The 21,380-nt window shown below is 42.4% G+C and overlaps 1 protein-coding gene across 3 annotated transcripts in view; it reads left to right on the top strand.

Annotated features, from left to right (window-relative positions):
• Positions 1-19,381, top strand: part of adamtsl4 (ADAMTS-like 4) — a 37,928-nt gene extending 18,547 nt beyond the window's left edge. For 2 of the 3 annotated variants that reach the window (XM_086218372.1, XM_086218374.1), the window contains exons 5-17: positions 1,001-1,103; positions 8,352-8,491; positions 8,919-9,123; positions 9,563-9,747; positions 11,978-12,140; positions 12,586-12,843; positions 13,066-13,195; positions 13,728-13,932; positions 14,652-14,825; positions 14,910-15,089; positions 15,451-15,630; positions 15,721-15,868; positions 15,949-19,381. In XM_086218372.1, the coding sequence (XP_086074498.1) occupies positions 1,001-1,103; positions 8,352-8,491; positions 8,919-9,123; positions 9,563-9,747; positions 11,978-12,140; positions 12,586-12,843; positions 13,066-13,195; positions 13,728-13,932; positions 14,652-14,825; positions 14,910-15,089; positions 15,451-15,630; positions 15,721-15,868; positions 15,949-16,079 (2,202 nt within the window). In that variant the 3' untranslated portion in view covers positions 16,080-19,381. The remainder of the gene's footprint in view (positions 1-1,000; positions 1,104-8,351; positions 8,492-8,918; positions 9,124-9,562; positions 9,748-11,977; positions 12,141-12,585; positions 12,844-13,065; positions 13,196-13,727; positions 13,933-14,651; positions 14,826-14,909; positions 15,090-15,450; positions 15,631-15,720; positions 15,869-15,948) is intronic. The other variant, XM_086218373.1, reaches the window with a different exon arrangement.
• Positions 19,382-21,380: the final 1,999 nt, after the last annotated feature.

Genomic DNA, 21,380 nt, shown 5'->3' with positions numbered 1-21,380 from the left:
AGTTTACGGTGAGGTTTAGGATCAGGATTAGAATTAGGTTATGGTTAGGTTTAGGGTCAGGATTAGAATTAGGTTATGGTTAGGTTTAGGGTCAGGATTAGAATTAGGTTACGGTGAGGTTTAGGATCAGGATTAGAATTAGTTTACGGTGAGGTTTAGGATCAGGATTAGAATTAGTTTACGGTGAGGTTTAGGATCAGGATTAGAATTAGTTTACGGTGAGGTTTAGGATCAGGATTAGAATTAGTTTACGGTGAGGTTTAGGATCAGGATTAGAATTAGGTTATGGTTAGGTTTAGGGTCATGATTAGAATTAGGTTACGGTTAGGTTTAGGGTCATGACGAGAGTGAGACATTTTACAGTAATGGAAGGCAAGGGATTGCATTATGCATTGTGATATAAGTGAAAGGGGTGAGTGCGTGTGTGCGTGTGTGTGTGTGTGTGTGTGTGTGTGTGTGTGTGTGTGTGTGTGTGTGTGTGTGTGTGTGTGTGAATTATAATCAGTTCGGTGAACACCAGCAGTGTCATGGCCGTCCAGTGTTTCATCTGTGCAGGTATGCTGAAAGACTCCCCTCTGTACGACTCCGTGAGGACCATATTTGAAGGAACACAAGCCGAACATGTGCTCATACACACACATAGACACACGTACACGTGTTCACACAGTCACTAGCATTCTGTGGTCGTGCACTGAAAGCCTCGATGGATTTATGTGTTGTGCGGCTTCCAAAGCATCTATTCTTTCCATATGGTTTTAATACACTCACTGACTGCCAAAAGCAGACGTGTGTGAGGGTGTGTGTTTGTGTATGGCGTGTTTGTGCTTACCCCAAGTAAGCTCCCTTCATTATTAGCTGTTTTTCCTCTTCTTTTACTCGCAACAATCCACTCCACCCTTTCTTCTCCAGGGACTGGGAGAGAAATAGTTTAGAGGGATTTCATATTAGTTCAATGTGTGGCACCGAATGTCTGACATCTTTCCGTGTTTCTGTCCCCCAGGTGTGTCGAGGTGGTACGCTGGACTCCAGAGCAGAGCAGTGCGCGGCCTTTAATACCAAAGAGTTCATGGATCGCCTCTATAACTGGGAGCCTTTTACTGAGGGTGAGGATGGAGTTAACACACACACACTCTATGTGACTGCACAGTGCTTCAATGTGATAATAGGCTTATAGGAAGAATGAAATGGTTGAAGGGGGAGGGTTTTGAAAAAGCAGTAAAATGGTGTTTAAGTGAGTTAAATATTGCTTTCTTATTAGAGTGTGAAGGTCTGTTGGCAGGCCTCTGTGTCGGGCCCAACCCACCACAATCCTCTCCCTGATTGGAGCAGTTTTACTGTACATGCAGGGTGGCCAGAATCAAGAGTGAAAAAGAAAAGAGAATGACTGCAACCCAATCTGCTTTTATTCTGCTCAAAACACTCTCCCTCCTTTCTTTTTCCTCTCGTTTATCCAACATCTCCCTCTCTTCCCTCCTCTCCTGCCAAGTGCTCTCCTCCCTGCTCTGACTAAGCACACAGATTCCTACTGAGTGAGATAAAGACACTGAGAGAAAGAGACAGAGGGAGGTGAGTTTTGTCACATGACCTCAGGGAACAAGGGGAGGCAACATGGCTTGAGTGTGTATGGGTCCTGCAAGTTGGTTTGTATATTTGTTTACTGTCTTATTAAGTGTACAATAGTTCAGTGCAGGGGAGATTATTTGTCTTTGTTTTCAGTGCTGAAGGGAAATAAAGAAGAAAAGAGGAGAGGGATAAATACCAAAGTTTGAGATATCTTGGAGAAAAAGAAGAGCAGATAGAGCGAATATCACAAACATTCGAGTGTTTTTGGAGTGAGAGGATAGAGGAGGGAAGGAATGGAGAGAGAGAGTGAGAGAGAAACAGCTGTGAGACGATATCAACAGAATGTGTCAGTGACTGAGAAATTTATCTGCAAGCTGCTGTGTATTTACAGTACGACATTACTGGCAAGTGCACATGAACCGTGGATAAATAGCTTAATGGGTCTAAAAATGTTTGCACATGTATAATCTGTCCACGCACTTGCAATCACTATTCCAGATGCAGCTCCTCAACACACACTATGAGTCCATAGTGCCAGAAACAGTAGATCAACAACACCACTCACACTACATAAACCACAACAACATATAAGCATGACTTTATGGTACCGGCCTTTTTCTATCTAGTTGAACCGATGGTAACAAACCTGGCACTTCATACCATCAAGCATTGTGCGAGGGGAGTGATCAGCAATCAGCTCCCTAGAAGGTTCACGACATTGAACTCCCTAGATAGTGAGCAGGAAGCGGTGATTAAGTGAGTGACTCTGGACATGCCAGAGACTTACAAACAGCACTCACCATCAAAGGTGAGGCCACACTTGTGCAGAGATTTGGTGACCAAGGTCCTGCATTTAAGCGAAGATCCATCCATTTATTCATCAGATAAAGGGAATAGCTAGATAAGTGGAGCTGCCTTTCAAAGGTACAGTTTGTAACTTTATTTTCACCAGGCTTGGTGTGAAAGTAAAGAGTTTCACCTTCCTATATCTGGAGTGCAAAATATGAAGTAGTAACTTGTTGAAATTGTCTACAAATTGTACTTTAAATGTACTAGTGAGATAGTTGGTGCTTTAACAAATCAGTGTGCTTGAAATGCAAACAGAACACTGAATATTGATTATGTCACATGTAAGAAGTAAAAGTACATACTGAAACCCACTTTAGCTGTAAACCTCATGATTTACAACACTGTACATAGTGCCTATATTTGTGTCAGTCCCCTGCCGCTCTGCTAAGCCTTCATTGATAATGAGGTACTGTCTGGATAACACAACTCCTTCCCATTTCCTCTGTCTTGATATTTTTTTGGCAGTTGGAGCTGTCTGAGATTAAATTGAGGGTAGATGGAGATGATATGTCATTGCCGCTGTATCAGCTGTTTTCATCTCGCTTCCTGTGTGCTTTCTGGAGGAAAGAGTGACATTACTATATTCAGATGAACTAAGATAGTCTTTGATTTTCTCTTCTGCCTGTCTTTGCCCTGTGATTCACTCTGGCTAATTTTAAAACTTCATGTCCTTGAGATCCGCTAAGAGGAGCAGAAGGCTGGAAACAGAGCCGGGAAGGGTGGAAAAAAAAAGAAAAAACAACCTCTGATAAATCATGGTCCTGGCATTTGATTTGGATAAAAGAACACTCCAAATGGCAGACATCATGTTTATCGGTGCCTGTAGAAAAATACTGATGTATTTGGCAGAAGAATTAGCAGATGACATCAGTGCATGCACATTCGAGTTGTGCTGGGGATGATCCTTTTCCACTCCGCTAAGTAAACTGTATTGTTGTGTTTACTTCAGTCCAGTCCCATTGGCTACAACCCAATCCTTCATATCTAGCTTCCCATCAACATGCTGGAGGCTGTGAGGAGTGTGTGTGTGTGTGTGTGTGTGTGTGTGTGTGTGTGTGTGTGTGTGTGTGTGTGTGTGTGAGTTTGAATGGTGTATTAGACATTTCTCTCCCGTTAAGGTCATCTGTTTGGGAATTTGTATGACACTCCATACATTTCCCGTTCCTATTTTTGTCAAACTATGCTGTAATCTCTCGCCACTTAGTGAGCGATGTGTGTGTTTTTTCCCTCCAAGGTGACGGCCCAATTATGTATGAACTGTAAAGTGCTGTGGCCTATGGTTTGGAACAGGAAGCTTAAACAGCAAAGCTGTCACTGTGGTCATAAACCACTGACGTGATTCATTTCAGCTGAAAGTTCCCTGCTTCCTTTGCTTGCATCTCAGCCCTGTAAAGCAGCACCTCTGTAGATTTGTAAGCGCTGCACGTGCAGGTGTTGTTTTACTTGAATCTTCTCTTTTTTACAGGCCTCATCCCCTCCCTGCACACTCATCCTCCCCTCTTCCTGTCCCACTGCCTCTCTCTTTCTCTCTCTCTTGTGGAGTTTGTTTAGACAGAGAGATAGTGGGGAAGTATATTTAGACAACATATATTCCACTGTCTGAACACTAAGCTCAGAGAGTGAGAGAGATAGAGCGAGACAGCGAAAGAGAAGGCAGAGACAGAGGAAAAGAGACGTAGCTAGAGACCAATGAAAGCGAAGACCCAAATAGAAAGAAAGATTGAAGGTGATTCAGAGTTGGAGAGTGCCGGAGGATGACCTCAGGGCTGGAGGTGAAGAAGTGCAGATGCAGAAAATGGAAAATGGACGGAAGTATACACATAGACATGGAGAGTTTGTGAGTGGCAACACATCTCCCACTTTTAGCTCCCCCTCTCTTCTCTGTCACTGTCTCCAGTCTAATCTCTCAAAGATAACTATGACAGACAGAGACAGAGAGAGAGGCTGGGAACACAGCCATCATCATCTCTCTCTCTCTTTCTCTCTTTCTTTCTCTCTCTTGTGCTCTTGCTCTCTTTCCTTCTCTCTCCCTCTCTCTCTTTATCTATCTCTCTTTCTAAATATGTACTGTATATCAGTCTCTCTTCAATAATCAGACATTCGTAAAAGACGGGGATCAAAAGTGGAAATGACAGTCCTGGAAAATACAGTTTAGCTCTGCCAATTATTTTCCCTATCAATCATTTTGTCCAGAGGTTTTCATCCACTAGTCCCTGGCCCCCTAGTGGTCCATTGATGCGTTACAGGTGATCCCAGGCCATACATTCAAGAAAGTAGTGACACTGTCACTTTTTCTTTATAATTTCTGTGTATTCTAAACAGAAAGCATTTAGATAGCGTGACCTACATGACTGAAATAGTTCCCCATGACTTTGATAGATTCTGCACTATCGACGCTTGCTTAACTATATGAGTTACTCACCAGCATCTATAAAGTGATTTGCCAGCGAAAACTAATGAGTCCACCTCGAAGGGACAGACTTCCTGGAGTTCCCCACAACTAGATATCATACTAACTAGTTTAAAAAATCAATCTCAACCCCTTTCATCGCACCACAGAGATCCTCAAGTTTCTCCATAGTCACACAGTTGTCCCTGAGTCACAAACATTTCACAACCCCTGATTTTGTTTATAAAATGTGAGCCAGAGCCAGAAATGACCAAACGCTTTGTTTTTGATCAATGAGCAGCTCTGCAAAAACCATGAACATTGAGGAAACACATCTAATACTCACATCTGAGGACCCACCACCGGCAAATACTTGTTATTGTTTTGGAAATAATATTCATTTAGTTACTGATAATCCTCTGTGAATTAATTCATCATCTAATGGTATACATACATTATTCATCATATTATTTTGTTGTTTAAAATGAGCTTACGCGAATAAAAACTGTTTGCTAAAACAATACCTATAAATCCTTTACATTTAATTTCAATTTATAAAATTAATTTATAAAATTTCAAAAATTATTTTAAGCTTGCTATTGTCAGTTTTCTTTTTAAAACGTGAACGTTCTCTGTCCAGTTTATCATTTTACCATTTAATACAAATCCTCAGTACTGCAGCTACCCTTTATATTTCCAATGATTCTCCGTAGTTCTCCATATATACTGATGATGTTGTGCTATGTGTCGATGAAGCAGTTGCTTAACTCATTTGCTGAATGGCCTCTTTCGAATCCCCTTGTGAATATAAATGATAAGTAATAAATATCATAATAATAAATCCGTTATTTAACAACGATGGTAAGCTCACTACCAATTTAGCGCTCCAATCGTGACTCCTGACAAATGACTTGCAAATGTTAGAGACAATATTAACCTTTGCTGTGCATTTATTAGCAAACTGTATTTATACATGACATTCACTTCGCTGCAAACCCTATGCTGAGGTATAGCTCAATTGCTTTACTTTTATGACTTCCTGACCACTTCCAGCCACTTAGTCGGATGAAACACACTCTTTATGTGTTTGACAAGGCAAACAACCAGGAATCAGGATTTCTTAATCGCAACAAACCAGAACATGAAGATTCTTTTGTTTAGATTTATACCGGATGCAGTGGGGCAGTTTGGTAAGCTACTGAATAAACTTACAGCAAGCTTTTTTCTACATACTCACTTCACTGTCTGCATCCACTAAAAGCCTCTTACGTAGCTTAGCGTTCTGTTTGTGTGTGGTCCAGCTAAAATGAAAACCAACAAATTCAGGAAATGGCATCTTAGTAAGTCCAGTTAAACTAATCCTTTTCCTCTGTCCTGAGGTTTTCTCCCTTAGTTCCTGATGTGATAACACCTGACCAGGCAGTATTGTACTGCAGGTAACTATGGTTTCAACACTTAATGCACAGGTTTTTTTTTCCTCCCTTGGACACATAAGATGAAATGAAGGATCTGGTATTTGACCCTTAGCCTTTGCTCTCATTTCGCTCTCATTTGGATTTCTTTAAAATGACAAAGGTGTCTGACAAAAAGAAATGGTGTGTTGTTGTTTGTTTTTCAAAATGCCTCAAGGACAGAATATTACCTCTCTGCAGTATCCTTTTGACCACTCTTGCCATGGAGGTGTCAAGCTCTTCATATTCAGAATCAAATTTGACTGGTGAATATGATACCGCGTTGAAATGTCACAATTTTGGAAGCAAAAAAATGTGTCCTTTTAACCCCTGAGCCACCAGCTCCCCTCTCATCTGCAACTGAATCTATGACCCCTTACTCATCTCATGATCTCCTGTCTATTGCTCTGCCCGAGGTCTTTAACCCCTGCAACACTCTCCATGTCTTACCTCAAAGGGAATAACAAACCATGGGATGACTCCTTGCCCTTTTCTGCCTTTATCTCTCATTTCCACCCAAACAAATATGAATCCAACTCTTTTATTTTTGCAGCCATTTTCAATTTATTTGAGCACTACTTTAAAAAATGTGTTCTGTGTGCTTGAAGAACTTACTTCTCTCCAATTCTAACCACAAATGTTGTTCGCGAGCGTGTCTCCCTCGCCAAGGTAGTCTTACACACACACAGGTGCAGAGGATGATGAAAATCCATGATTTCTACACAGGTGTTGCTATGATGGGGTCATTTAAAGGTCCCTCATATTTGTCACATTGGTATGCTGGTGTGTTCCAAGCTGGCATGTCAACTCGGCAAATTTCTGCAGCTGTAAAAGTTAACTTTTTAACAAAATAATGCCTTAGAAATTGATTCCAACAGTTTGGTACTGCAGCCAATTGACCGCACGCCTGCAGAATCGTAATTTGTCTGCTGCATCTGTGTGACGGCCGAATACCAGCTCATCATACTGCCGATAATCTCTGCACAGACAGTTTGCATCCAGCTGAAAGAACCTGGCTTATGTGCTTGTTGTCCCCACTAATGCACATATTCAATGGACTGCACGTTAGGAAAGCATTCTCTTCACCGATTTCACCCATGTTCACCTCTGTCCCAAAAATAGAGGGCAATCTGTTCAGCGTTGTGTTGTTGCTGATGTGTCAGCACAGAGGCCCCTGGGAATATCTGTGAACTCTGCGCAGCTGTCTTGGAGGAATGAAACAACATTCCACAAGTCTCAATCAATAATCTCAATCATTCTGTGTGAAGGTGATGCACTGTGTTAAGAAACGCAAATGGTGGTTACATAAGCAGTTTTGAATACTTTCAACTTCTGTCTCTAATTGACTATTAAGGGTATTCCAGAGGACAGTATTTGCTCCAGTTATCTGCATTTTGTTGATGTCATGTACATGCAATTTTGAGGACTCGTGACTTTGCTGGGCAACTCTCTGAAGTCTCATATTTCTAAGTGGTGAAGATTTCATCCTTCTATTCTTGCTACTTAAAGTATTAACTGAGTGTTGCTGCCATGTGGCGTGTGTATGTTTAGTTTTGATGTCCTGCCAGTTGGACCAAGGATATTTTTTCAACATTCGTGGTCAGTAAAGTTCTTTTCTGTTCTATTCTCAACCTGTTTGTAGTCCACCAGATGGATACCCTCTCAGGTTATGTTATTCTCTTTGTTTGTATGCCATTACTCCCCCTCTGTGAGATCCTCTGCTCTGATCCCCTGAGTGTTAAAAGATTTTCATTCCTGCTCTCTCTTTGCTCCCTCCCTTCTGTTTTTCTATCTCCATGTCCATTTGTCCATGCAGTGTATGCCCATTGGGTTGCGTTCATAAATTTAACCTCTCGTTCAGCTTTATACCTTCTTTGGGGGCTCATATGCATCATGCAATTGAGCATCAGGGTACAGTTTTAATCACTCAGGTGCTGTCTGACAGTCAGGGTTTATACAGTCTGGCTTTGTTTCCTGGCCATATGGAAAGATGTTCAACTCACAACAAACGCCAGCCGGAGACAGAAATGAACTACACACTCTCATACAGGAGTCACAAGACGTTGAGCAAAAATCGTCCTACCTTCTTAACCTTACAGTCGGTGTGGATAAGCAGTGCGAGCTGACCTGCAGACCTGCCGGCTATCGTTTCTATGTTCGTCAAGCCGAACGGGTGAGAGATGGAACGCCTTGCTTCAATGTCAGCTCCAACGATGTGTGTATAGAAGGACAGTGTCTGGTGAGTGTATTTAATTGCATCCTTGTCTATGCGTGTGAGGTTTTCACCTCAGGTATATCTGTAAAATGTCCTCCTATCAAATCAGGGCTAACATAGACCAGGACTTTGGCTCTCTCAGTCTCACGTCTGGAGACTGATTTAAGCCTGGCATTCACAGTGTCTCCTACTCTGGGCCTCTTTTCTCTTCTTTCTCTCATTTTCACCCTGTGAGTCGCCCTTCAACCTATCTGTTTCTGGCAGGAATCTGGCTAGTAACAGTCACCAATTTACACAAACAACAGTGAAATAAACACTTGCTATGAATGTGAAATGTTAACAAATCAGAATAGCTATTCTCCATTTTGCCCCCACCCATTTTCCCCCCACATCTCCCTTGTTCCCTTATTCTCCTCCATCTGATTCATATCTTTTCAACTTCTACTGCCAGACGGAGGGCTGTGACGGCATCCTGGGCTCTGGCTCCGTGATTGACAAATGTGGAGTGTGTGGTGGGAGGGACACCTCCTGTCGAAAGGTGACGGGAAGTTTCCAAAATGTCACGGTTCCTCTTGGTTACCACAAGATACTGGACATTCCAGTCGGAGCCACTTTCATTAATATCACAGAGAGACGAGCCAGCCCTAACTACCTGGGTGAGATGTAAAGCACCACACTCACACATGCACGAACACCCACACACACAGTTGAATAGTTTCTTGAGTAATAAAGGTCCCAGCTCTGGTAAAAGTGAGACATTAGCAAGATAATTGCAAATGAGGGAATGAGATTTGGCCTGTGAGCATGTGTGTGTGCTGGCTTGGACTGTAAGACTGTAAATTTTGTGGCTTCGCTTAGTCAGAGAAGATAAAGCTTGCATTGTTTGCACCCATAAGGAACCAGTGAAGTGTATTTTTGTGTGTTGCCAGCCCCGTTTGGTAATGGGACAGCATTCTAAAATCTGTGTTGATCCGAATGATTGAGTGCTTTGAGCTTCTGGGGGAGTTGTTAAGAATTCACAGGGTCAAAATAAGAAAATATAACTCAAATCATCCTTCTGTCTGACCTCTTGACATCACAACCTTGTGTCTCCAGCCATGAGAAGTGGCACCGGAGCTTCAGTGGTGAACGGGCGTTGGGCTGTGGACCCTCCAGGGGAATACCAAGCAGGGGGGACAACCTTCACCTACACCCGACCTCGAGCCCAGGCAGAAGGAGAGGAGGAGAGAGGAGAGTCCCTCGGGGCTCCTGGACCCACCACTACACAGCTACAACTATATGTAAGTAATAGAACACAGGAAGGCATTTATGGAAGCAAACAGAAACCCAGGCCAGTTGAAATTGAGTTAATGATAAGAATCGCTCACATATAAACATGTAAACACACAATATTTCACATCTCTTTAACATAAAGAGCCCGAAGCTTTACTCTCCTGCTGTGTGTCAAGATCCTTCACATAGGCCGCATTGTTTTAGCATTACAACGGGATCATGCAGATATCCTAAAGCTTAGCCTGAGCCACATCAGAGCATCCAGGGCTTAATAATAACAAGTCTTACCTCAGGCTAAGATCTTATTGGAGAACAGGAGTCATCTACAGGATTCCACCTCATAACTTCAGGGCAGGTGTGTGTGTGTGGGGGGTGAGAGATGGATCTCCTGTGAAATCGCCTGCATTTTTAAGGCTTCGTAAGATTTTGAAATACAACATTTAAAGACTCCTGAGATACACTCATTACACGCTGAAAAAAACATTTGTAGGACGACAACTCTGCTATCCAGAGATGCTTGCCAAGTTTATCTTGTGGGTGGCGCCACCAGAGACACATTGTTGTCACAGACATTAATAGGGTGAATTGACTGTACCAAGGCTGGTTTAGGACATTTGAGGCACTGCTGCTCAGGCTGAATTTGTCGGACCACCATTTAACTGTTTCGTTTATCTTCCTGCCAAATCAGGCAGTATAGAGGAGAGACACAAACTAGTATTGCAAGGTTGTGAAAACAGACGTGTAATGCTCACGTTGACAAGTCATAGGTGATAAAGTGGGAATCACTAAAGTTAGGCTTCATCCTGCATGGAACATTAATGCCTGACTTAATGCCATTGCGTTCAGGAGTAATTGAGATGTAACTTTGGAGTGTGGCACAGACAGATTGAGTGACAGGCAACATTACCACCTCTGGCAAAAATAGCAGATGAAAATGTTGCTGCCATGGGACTCCTGCTGATTATGTATAGATGCCCTTGGCCATGTAAAGTCTTGTAAGATGGGTTGCAGGAATTAATAGTCTCGGGACGATGTACACAATCTGCTGAAGATGGCCATGGAGGCTGTTCTACATCTCACCCTGACCTCTGACATTCTTATGAGAGGAAAGAAGACCATGCACCAATGAAATGACACGTTGTGTTTTCATAGCTGTTTGAACCTGCATTCAGTTTGGCAACGTGGGGCGGCACGCACATGCTTTCTCCTTATAAAGTTTCTATGTCAAACATATTAGTTAGCAGTTGCCTGTTTACACATTCAGCAGGCATGTAGCAACTCTGTTTCCTCACAGCAAGAAGGTCATTAGAATCCCGTCCCCCGGGTCCTTTCCATGTGGAGGTTGCCTTTTCTCTCCATGTGTATGTGGGTTCCGCTAAGTGCTCCGGTTTCCTCTCACCATCAAAAGACACATATGATTAATAATCCTGTCAGTGCCCCCGACCAAGACACTGGTGGAACCACTCGAGCTGGGCGCTGCTTAAAGTGATACTGCACTCAAAATGTGAATTTTGCCTTTTAAGTACTCCCAAATTGGTGTCTTGAGCTTACAATCCTGCTTTTGCACAATGCCCTTGAGATTTTGTAAACACATGTTTTTGTGCAGTTTTCCTGGTCCTTGTTGTCAGTCACCATTAGCTTCAAGCTAAATATACATGGCAGGCTCTTCCTGCATTCTTGAGTCACAAAAAAATGATAAAGGTGCAAAAAACAAGCCCAAGACACTTATTTGTAAGTATTTGAAAGGAAAAATTCATTTTGGCGTGAAGTATCACGTTATTGTTTTCCCTATGATGACAATAACAACCTTGGTAAAGTTTACAGTCACTGTTCTTGTTGGGCTGTTTTGGTCTATACCATCTGCCGATGGAAATATCTGGGCCCCTAAATGTTCTCTAGGTAGCTGCAATCATGGTCTGTTGTTTCATGCTTGGCAGGAGGTGTAGTCAGTATATCAGAGCTGCCTGCTGCATGTGGAAATGACACTGACGAGAGCCATGAGAATGAAACAAAACTGTAAAGTTATAGGCCGTGAAACCAAAACATCAAGCTGTGACTTGATAAAACAAAAAGTGTAGAACTGCAGAGTTCAGCGATAACCTGTGGGTTTGTCATTATAAGCACCCACTCGCATGTTACCAATAGGAATTTAACCATTTTGTCAGAGCAGCTTGACTGTGTCTTCTTGGATCGCTCGATCTCTACTGATCTTGTTCCTCACCCTGTTTTCTTCGCTAGATCATTTTCCACCAGAAGAACCCTGGCATCGACTACGAGTTCTACATACCTGTGGAGAAGAAGGACGAGAGAGACAGACTGACAGACAGAGACAGCGAGACGCCCCGAGAGTCTCCCAGGGAGAGGCAGAAGGAGCGAGAAGCAGGGAGGGCACCCCTTCGCAGTATGTTGATGGCTGTCTTGTCTTGGCAATTTTCCCTCTATTGTTTTTGTTGTGTGTTTTCCCTTTGCTCTAACCAGACAGTCTAAATAGATTAATATTAATAATTTCCAAATTACTCACACAGAACTTCTATAACTCGTTTCCTTTGGGAATGATTGACGTGTTAGTGGATTAGGAAGGGTGTGGTTGTTCGCCAAGTGGGAGGGACGATTGTACAAATATGTTTGTATGTGTTTATGTATGACCTACATAGGAGGGGTGTAAGAAATGATCTGGTCCACATGAGACCTTGACCTCATCATGACATCATTAGCCACTACCTCCCTCCTATTCTTCATATTCTATTTCATATTTTTCTTCTGTCCTCCTCTGTTTCTAATTGTTGCCTCTCTCCTCTTCCTTTCCTGTCTCATTTGTCTTCATGTTCATGTGTTTGTTCTCCCAGGTCCTCTCACTGTGTCAGTAGAGGACCCGCCTCCTGCTCCTCCTCCAGTTTCGATCCCTTCTTTTCCCTCTTCCTCCTCATCTCTCTTCCCTCCCCCCTCTGTTGAACGCTGGACACCTGAGAGGTCACGTCCACGAGGGTCAGCGCCCAATAGGAATGCTCGGATCCCCCCTCGCACTGACCTGCCACTGGACACCCAGTCGCCATTTGTGTGGAGAAGAGGCGGGCTCTCTGAGTGTTCTACTTCCTGTGGCAAAGGTCAGATTATGATGAGCCTTGTATATCTTTATATCTATATAAACTTAATCACTCTGTGCAAATGTTTACTTATTTTGAACTATGCAATGTCTCCCTCCTCAGCTTGCTGGGTGCAACTACAACAACATGATGTTTTCTCTTTCTCCTCACTTTGTCCTCTCTCTCTCTCTTTCTCTCTCTCTCTCTCTCTCTCTCTCTCTCTCTTTCTCTCCCTCTATAAAGGTTTTCAGCAGAGAGCCATTCTGTGTATTGACCGTCACACAGATGAGGAGGTCCCAGACAGGAAATGTGACTCTGCAGCCAAACCCACCCCCGAGGAGGAGCCTTGTAACACACACCCCTGCCCTCCATTGTGAGCAGATACATATTTATCTTGAGGAGACATAAATAACATTTTCCTATTTTCAACAGAAACAATCGAGCTTCCTGTAAAGTTAAAGAAAGGAAAAAATGCGCCAAGTGAAAAGAAAAAACTGAAACCAGTGGCCAACAGTGGGGTACTAAAACTTGCTTAAAGATAGTGTTCCCTTACTTTTCAGGCCCCAGCCCCCAAAGTAAATGTTTCAGATACTCAGTACCTCCCAGAATTCCCGGAGGTGGTTAAAGCACAATGTCATACCCACCCAAACAGCGTCAAACAGCTGGGAAGAGAACCCATCGAAGGCTACATCAAAAAGAGGGGACAAAAGGGACGTGCATGCTAGTGCTAAACCAAAGCAAATACAAATGTTCAGAAGATCAAAAACTTCCAACATTTTGGTTTATTTTTGTTACTGTGCTATGTGACTGCCAACATGTTAAATGTTTTGTTTGAAGTGGAACCTTGCGACTGCGTGTGATTTTTTTTTCCCCTCTCTCTCTTTCCTCCCCTCTGTGTGTGTTAGCTGGGAGGCCAGTGCGTGGTCAGAGTGCAGCGTGTCCTGTGGCCCAGGGGTGCAGCAGAGGCAGCTCCAGTGCAGACAGAGTTTTGGGAACCGCTCCACTATGGTTCACCCCCAGCGATGTGCCAACCTCACCCCGCCAGAGTCCACACAGGCCTGCCAGCTTCAGCTCTGCTCCCACTGGGAGGTTAGCTCGGACTGGAGCACGGTAAGTAAACAGCACCAGCATGTGACTCCATCTGCTTGTGTATGTGTGTGCGTATGTGTGTGTAGATGGTAACGTGAGCCAAGTACTGTCTGAAAACACAGCACACACAAGAGAAGTGAGGTGGAATCAAAATAAATAATACTTGTGTGGCTTAAGATCCTTTTAGTTTTGGCCTGTTTCTTCAAATCTTGTTGTTTTATAATCAATATATCCATCTCTCTTTATTTTTTTTGTATTTATTATCCCTTTTATTTGCTGCGGTAAACTGATACAATCACCAAATTTTCCCACTTGAAATCAATAAAGTTTTATCTTATCTCATTAAAAAGACCAAAACAGCGCTACATATTGCCACCATGAATTCTAATTTTGCCTTCATTAGATTAGCATCCATCTTTTCAGTACTGACCGCTGCAGTTATAGTGTCATGAGCTGCAACTGTTGCATTTCATCACAGTTAATTTATGTTTCTTTACTCTGTTGGATAGACAACAAAAAAATAGAACATATCTCAGTCAAACCACAATGTTATTTGTATACGTTTTTTTTTATCTAGGATTTAACTTATTTTTGTTGTCATTTCTATATTGTTTATGTGCTGTTTTTGACTAAGTATTCATCCTAGGTTCATGTTTTATTGCTGTGCAACCAATTACCTTTTGACTTTTTTATTTACTTATGCTTCTCTCGGCTCCTCTCTTACTCACGGCCTGTGACAGTGCTCCGTGGACTGCGGTATAGGAAAGAGGACGAGGAGTGTTCGTTGTGTCAGCGATCAAGGCAACGTGGTGAATGACAAGGAGTGCAACTCAAGGGCTCGCCCACAGGGAAGTGAGGAGTGCAACATGGGGCCTTGTGTAACCAACTGGTACTTCACTGACTGGTCCAACACTGTGAGTAGCACACAAAGAACTAAGCAATTCAAATATCTGTGCATACAGTAATCTTTAACTTGCTCGTTGAATGTGTCACCGCAGTGTTCAGCTCAGTGTGGCCCCGGGGTGCAGAAGAGGGAGGTGGTGTGTCTGACGAGAGGAGGTGTCAGGGAGGGTGGGGGAGGAGGGGACTGTGTTGGGGACAAACCGGCAGAGATGAAGTCCTGCAACGGGGGTCCATGTGTGGCAACAACAATGTGGTACAGCAGCCCGTGGACACAGGTAGGATAGAGTTAATGTCAGTTAGAGTTTGTTTCAAACGGTTATTACGATTATGTTTGTATATATAGCTGTCAAATATAAACGTATGATATATTTTATATTGTGGAAGATGCCATTAAATTTGTGGTAAGTCAATAAATCAGACTGCGTGTAACACTATATTGTACTGTCAGAATGTAAACTTGCTTTTACTTTGTATTCTTTTTTTTTTACCCAAATGGAATTAAGTTATTTTTGTGTGCTGTTTTTAATCATGTCTTTATATTCCTATTGTGTGGTTATCATTTTCCTTATTTTGGGATGGCATTGATTTGGCAGAGCTCCTGCTGATGCACATGACTACCTCTTCTTGTTGTTCCAGTGCAATGTTCCGTGTGGGAATGGAACTCAGCGACGCGACATTATTTGTGTTCAGAAGATGGGGAATGATTTTACTGTGGTACCAGCCAGCGAGTGTATTCATTTGGACAAGCCCTCGGCTGTCCAAGAGTGTGAGATGGGAGAGTGCCAGCCACAGTGGTTCACGACAGAGTGGAGCGCGGTGAGAATCGAGGACCGAAACGCTGGGAGGCACGTACAAACATTTTTGAGTCCTCGTGGTCATGCCAAATCACTTTGTCTCTGCTTTCAGTGCTCTCGCTCCTGTGGAAGAGGTCTGCAGATGAGGGAGGTACGGTGCCTGACACCGGACAAAAAGCACAGCCATGACTGTGATTCTAACACCAAACCTGACCAGGAACAAATCTGCAACACGATACCCTGCAGTCCACAAGTTTCAGGTGGGTTAGTGGTCAAAATAGACATGTACTTATTTTCATGTCCTCTTGCTTCCCACCAACATCTCTCTCTGTGATCGCAGATGAAAACTGCCGGGACAGACGGCATAACTGTGTGATGGTGGTGCAGGCCCGGCTGTGTGTCTACTCCTACTATAAGACGGCCTGCTGTGCCTCATGTACCCAGAGTGCCCAACGTGCCAAGAGACACTGACCAGCCAATCACAGAGAGCCTGGGTGTGTAAAAGATGGGGTCAGAAAGCTGGATCAACCCCTGGAGTGACAGGTCTATAGAAACGGGCCACCAGAGTAAATGTTAATGCCCGTGAAGGCATGTCGTTCATCTAGCTAGCTTTCTTTCATTCATCAGGTAAAAATGCTGTGAAAGCAGTCGGTTATTCCTCCAGTTCTCATTTCAGAGCCACTTATTTCACTGAACTCTCTTTCGTTTAATTCTTTGTTAGCTGTGACAGGTTGCTAATGTGTCACTCAGGAATGAATGGTACATTGGCTGTGATTTCCACCCTCGGAGGCCCGTTTCTCTAGCTGATTGTAACAGAAGGTGCTCACAGCTGCGTTTTGACAGCAAAATAAGTGTTGTTGTTTTTTTTGTTTTTTTTTAAGATTCCTCCTTATCTTCAGGATCTTAAACAGATGTAGTCAGACATACATACCACTAATTATAAAAAGAAAATGTGCTGAAGAAGTAATTACCATGTGTGCTAGCTGAACTGTATATACTGTAGGAGTATGTGTGCTGAAGATCTACTGGAATAGATCGACTGTGTTTCTCGACACTGCAGATGTCCCCCGCTGAGCCACAGTGGCTAACCCCAGCTAACCTAGAAGGATTTCATATGATTTTATGTTTGCCAAAAAAATATTTCCTCAAGTGTCCTCTTACTGTTCAGTGTTGAACAGGTAAACCAAAGGAGGGGAGTGACCGTGGCAGTAAGAGACCAAATATATCTGGACAGGAAGACAGAGGATGGCAGTTCCCTCGACGTATTCATGTCAGCTTAGGTGTGAAAGCTGATGATTGCGGTTGTTTTTTCAGAAACTGACGCTGCTGACACATGAAAGTGAAGTTTAAAGATTGATGAATGAACATTGCATTTGTCTTTCTCAGAAACCAGTTTTATTTCTTTATTTTCCTTTTTTACCTCCGCCAAGGTCTGTTTTCAGTGCCACTTGTCTGATAGCAGGATTATGCAGAAGCTACCAGGCTGATTTTGTAACAAATCTCCTTGGTGAGGTGGAGCATGAGCCAAGAAAGAATCCATGGAATTTTGATTCTGATCAAAATCATGAGACAAATACGCAAACAAAACAAAAAAGCTTTTGTCATGACGGGACATTCAAAGAGCATTTAACTGACAAAAGTTAAAATAAAACGAAAAAAAAGTGGTTTTGTCGGTCCATACAGCCACATCACGCAATATTTTAAATCGTCACACATCATTTTTTTGTCAGAATGTTGAGAAATTCGTTCTTCTCCCCGCATTTTTCCCCAGGTCTCTGTGGAATATTAAGTGAGACCAAGGGAGGAAAACTAAAAAATCTGACCACTTGTTTGTAATTTTCACATTTATGACACCATGAACAAATAATCATAGTTTCACACAGAAGAAACTGAACGGTCCTCAGTGACTGGACCGGTCTAGATGTCTGCTGCTGGTCATTCATAACACAGACATGTCAATCAAACAGTGTTAATAAGACGCACGTACTGACTATTATTGCTGGACATGTTTACCACAGCTGTATAGTGATGTATGGAGTCAGGTCAGCCTCATTGGACATACTTTACCAAATGTACTGGTATTTATATGCTTGACCACAGATACTTTACAATTCACTCAAAAAATATTGTTTTGCTTTATATAAACGTTAAAAAAAAAAACACAAAGAAAATGTCAACAAATGTATTTCTGGGACAAGTCATTTTAATATTTGGACATAGATTTAACATTCAGTATTTGTTTCTGATTTTACTTCAGATCCATGTAAAATCCTCAAATATATGCGTTTTAAATTATTTCCATTATACCAATTCTAAAAAAAAAAATTGCAATAAAAATGTAGATACAAGTTTAAAATTTTGTATATCAGTGTTCTTAACATTGATATATTACATATCACATATGCAGTAGCTACATTTCCATTATATATTGTATGTGCTGAAATATATTTGTAAACCTTTTTTTATTTTTTAGATTTTTTTTTTTTTTTACATTTATATGAATTAACTTTTTCTTACGGAGAGATTAATTTATCCTGAAATACACGAGTGAGTCCTGGCGTGGATTTATTCGTTGCGAGACTGATTTGACTCCATATACCTGCGATTACCTCGATATAAAGCCCAGAGTTCACTGTTACCAAGTAGGATGACGTGAAGGAGCGGCTGCCAGAAACAATACTTGTTCATATCAAGTGGGATTTAATGACAGTTAACGACAAAAACTCCCCCCAATGACACACAAGACTAAAGACGTGAAGGGATCTTCTCACGTGACCTGAATAATTGTGTCACCATTTACAGCGTTTACTTGTTCCTCATTTCCTCTCCTCTTTTATTCCCATGTTAGCATCCATCATCGTCGTCACCGTCAGCCTGCGAGGGGATGATGGATCTGTCCAATGATAGTAGATTAATCCAGATTTGAGGTGAATTGAATCCATCATTACCTCCCTTACAAAAATCTCAGACAGTCTGTGAATAAGGTTAATTATGATGTGGATACCTGAAAGTAAATATTTAGAATTTTGACTTGATAAACTCTGTATATATGTGTGTAAGTACTCTCTTATGCTTTCTCTCTCCCAGTGACCTATTTCCTCCCTTATTTGTTTTGTTTTTCTCGCACCACAAATTCAACACACACACACACACACACACACACACACACACACCCCTCTCACTGTAAGGTGAGCCATCTGTATATGTGTCAGATATGTTATAATGTGTATAATTCCCTTTGAACAAAGTAGACGCTCAGAAGTGTTGTAGACTGCATTTACCCACATCTAACTGTCATATAACAATTGCATTTCAAATTTGGGAAGAGAATCAGTGACTTATTGTTCTCCGGATGTTTGTTGTTACGTGTTCATTCGTGTGTGTGTTTGTGTGTGTGTGTGTGTGTGTGCGCGCGTTCGTGTGTGTGTGTGTGTGTGTGTGTGTGTGTGCGCGCGCGCGCGTGGGTGGGTGGTAGGCTGTGTATGCTTGTGTGTTTTGCCATCATGGCTTTGAATGTGTAATTCCTGTCTCTAATCCCTTGTAGTGAAAATAACATTTTATATAAAAACAAAAAAGATAGTAATTTATCTATTATCTAAAGAACATGTAATTTATTTTTGTTGTTTTGCTGTAGCAAATTTCCTTTGTTACCACCAGAGTTTTTGAGATTGTTATTAAGGATACACAGACATTTTTTTTTTATCATGCAATAAAAAACAGTGTGGAAAAATTATTATCTAAACGCTTCATTTAAATAAATTTAAAACAACAGATACATTAAACGGTGTGACATTTTTATTTGTTTAATGGTGTTATAGGCATATCCACCAAATGATGGCGCCATTGAGTCTCAGGAAAACTGACAAAGGCCTCTGAAATGTGTCACCTGCCTGGTAAATGTCTCGTTTTGGTGCCAAGTCTGCACTGGGAGCCAAGCTGTTTGCTTGGATTTGTTGGCTTTATTAAATTTTTATGTTGTTTTCACATCACTAATGGAACAGGTTATACAGGAAGCTCAATTTGGTCATGGCAAAGATATCTTAATGAATTTGACCAGCAGGAGGCATGTCAATATTCAGAACAGTAATCATAGTCAACTAATTATTCAAATGAATTCTTAATTGGCACTGAACCACGTCAGATCCCAAATATTCCACATTATTCCAAGTTCATGCTGCATGATAGGGAGACACCATTTCTGCCAAGTTCAGGGGGTCAAATGTCAAACTGCCTGAGGTGCACATAAAAGAGGGGCTGGAGGTTTAAGGGGGCGGTGCAGGAGTCGGGTGTGTGGGGCAGTGCTGAACACAGGTTTGTGTGGAAGCCTCCAATTATGGAACATCAACATGTTGAAGGTTTGTAAAATAGTTCCTAGGAACCAACAGAGAACCTGATCTTTCCAAAGGTCACTGTGGCCCAACTAATGAGCTTCTAGGAAATGAGAATTAGCACTAGTTTGATGAGGCAATTTTTCTGGGGGCGCTGCTGGCAAGTCAAATCAAATGTCAATACTTTTGCTTTCACTTTTAAAAGACAGCAAAAACTTCTTCAAGGCTGTTCAACTTTTTAACTTTAATTTATAAAGGATAATTGAGCAAAACATACTTGGTTACATACATACTTAGGTGTCATTTAAAAAAAATGTACAATTACATTTACCTGATCATAGCAGGTCATTCTTCACCAGGTTTTTAGAATCAAATTAATAGCACAAGTATGAAACTGGGTTTTTTTTAAGCCAAATCGCTGGCACAATTACATCTAACTGCTCTGAGTGTCTTAAATTGCACTTTGACTTTCTATGATGCAAGCAAATTGCACTTTTAATGAACTCGAATTGACATCCAATTTTGCTTTATGACTCACGCGCAACTCTTTGATGAAAATGAGCTATTTGCACTCGAGTCCCTGAGTCAGCAAGGAAACTATTCCCTACTTTGTCAGCTTACACAAAAAGCTGCCTCAAGTTTAGGATTTCCCTCCGCGGTATTCTTGCACTTGATCTTGCATGCGTGGTAACTCTTCACCGTGCAGGGAGGCTTAGCAGCTCGTGCGTGCCGTGCGTCTGCCGACCCGCTGCCTGCACACCGTCCACCTCCTCGGGGCGCTGCGTGCGGCGGTTGCATGCCTCTTCTGCCGTCTCTAGAGTAGTGATGTGTTGTGTTCATGCGCGTGTGCATGTGTGCGTGTGTTTGTGTGTTTAGGGGGGGGGGGTGGCGGCGTATATGGTAGATGAATGTGGCGGGGGGTGCTGGCTCACAGAGGGCACGAGGCAAGGCAGGCAGATGGTGACCTTTTGGAGTAAATTACCATGAACCTCATGACTCTCTCTTTTCACTCAACCTGCCTCCTCGCGCGCACGCGCATGCACGCACACACACATCCATCAGAGGTTATAACGGTTGTGACGTAGGAGCTAGTTTGTTTTGAAATACTGCTCTGTGTGTCGGTTTTATTTAATTTTTTTTCACTAAAGTACAGGCTGTAAAGTAGGCCAACTCCAACCCGGAGCTGTCTCCTTCTCTGTCATTCTACTCTGTGTGGGTGTAAGTGAGCGTGATTTCGGTCTCGGGCGTGAACAGTCGTGACTACGTGCACGTCATCGGCGGCGCGCTCGGTTTCACGTCAGGGAGCATATAGTTTCAGCACCAAGGCCAGGGCTCGCGGCTAGAACAATAGGCGGCTCCGCGCTCACTGCCGCCAAGGCACCGTCAAAAAAGTGTCACCCGCAAACCTCACCTTGGGTAAGTTGAAAAAACAAATTAAAAGAAA

The sequence above is a fragment of the Aulostomus chinensis genome, chromosome 11 (genome assembly GCF_037954235.1).
Source record: "Aulostomus chinensis isolate RoL2024-O1b breed Wild chromosome 11, RoL_Achi_v1.0, whole genome shotgun sequence".
In the NCBI taxonomy this organism is placed as follows: Eukaryota; Metazoa; Chordata; class Actinopteri; order Syngnathiformes; family Aulostomidae; genus Aulostomus; species Aulostomus chinensis.
Note: the sequence above shows the minus strand (reverse complement) of the source record. Positions and strands in the feature narration are given on the sequence as shown.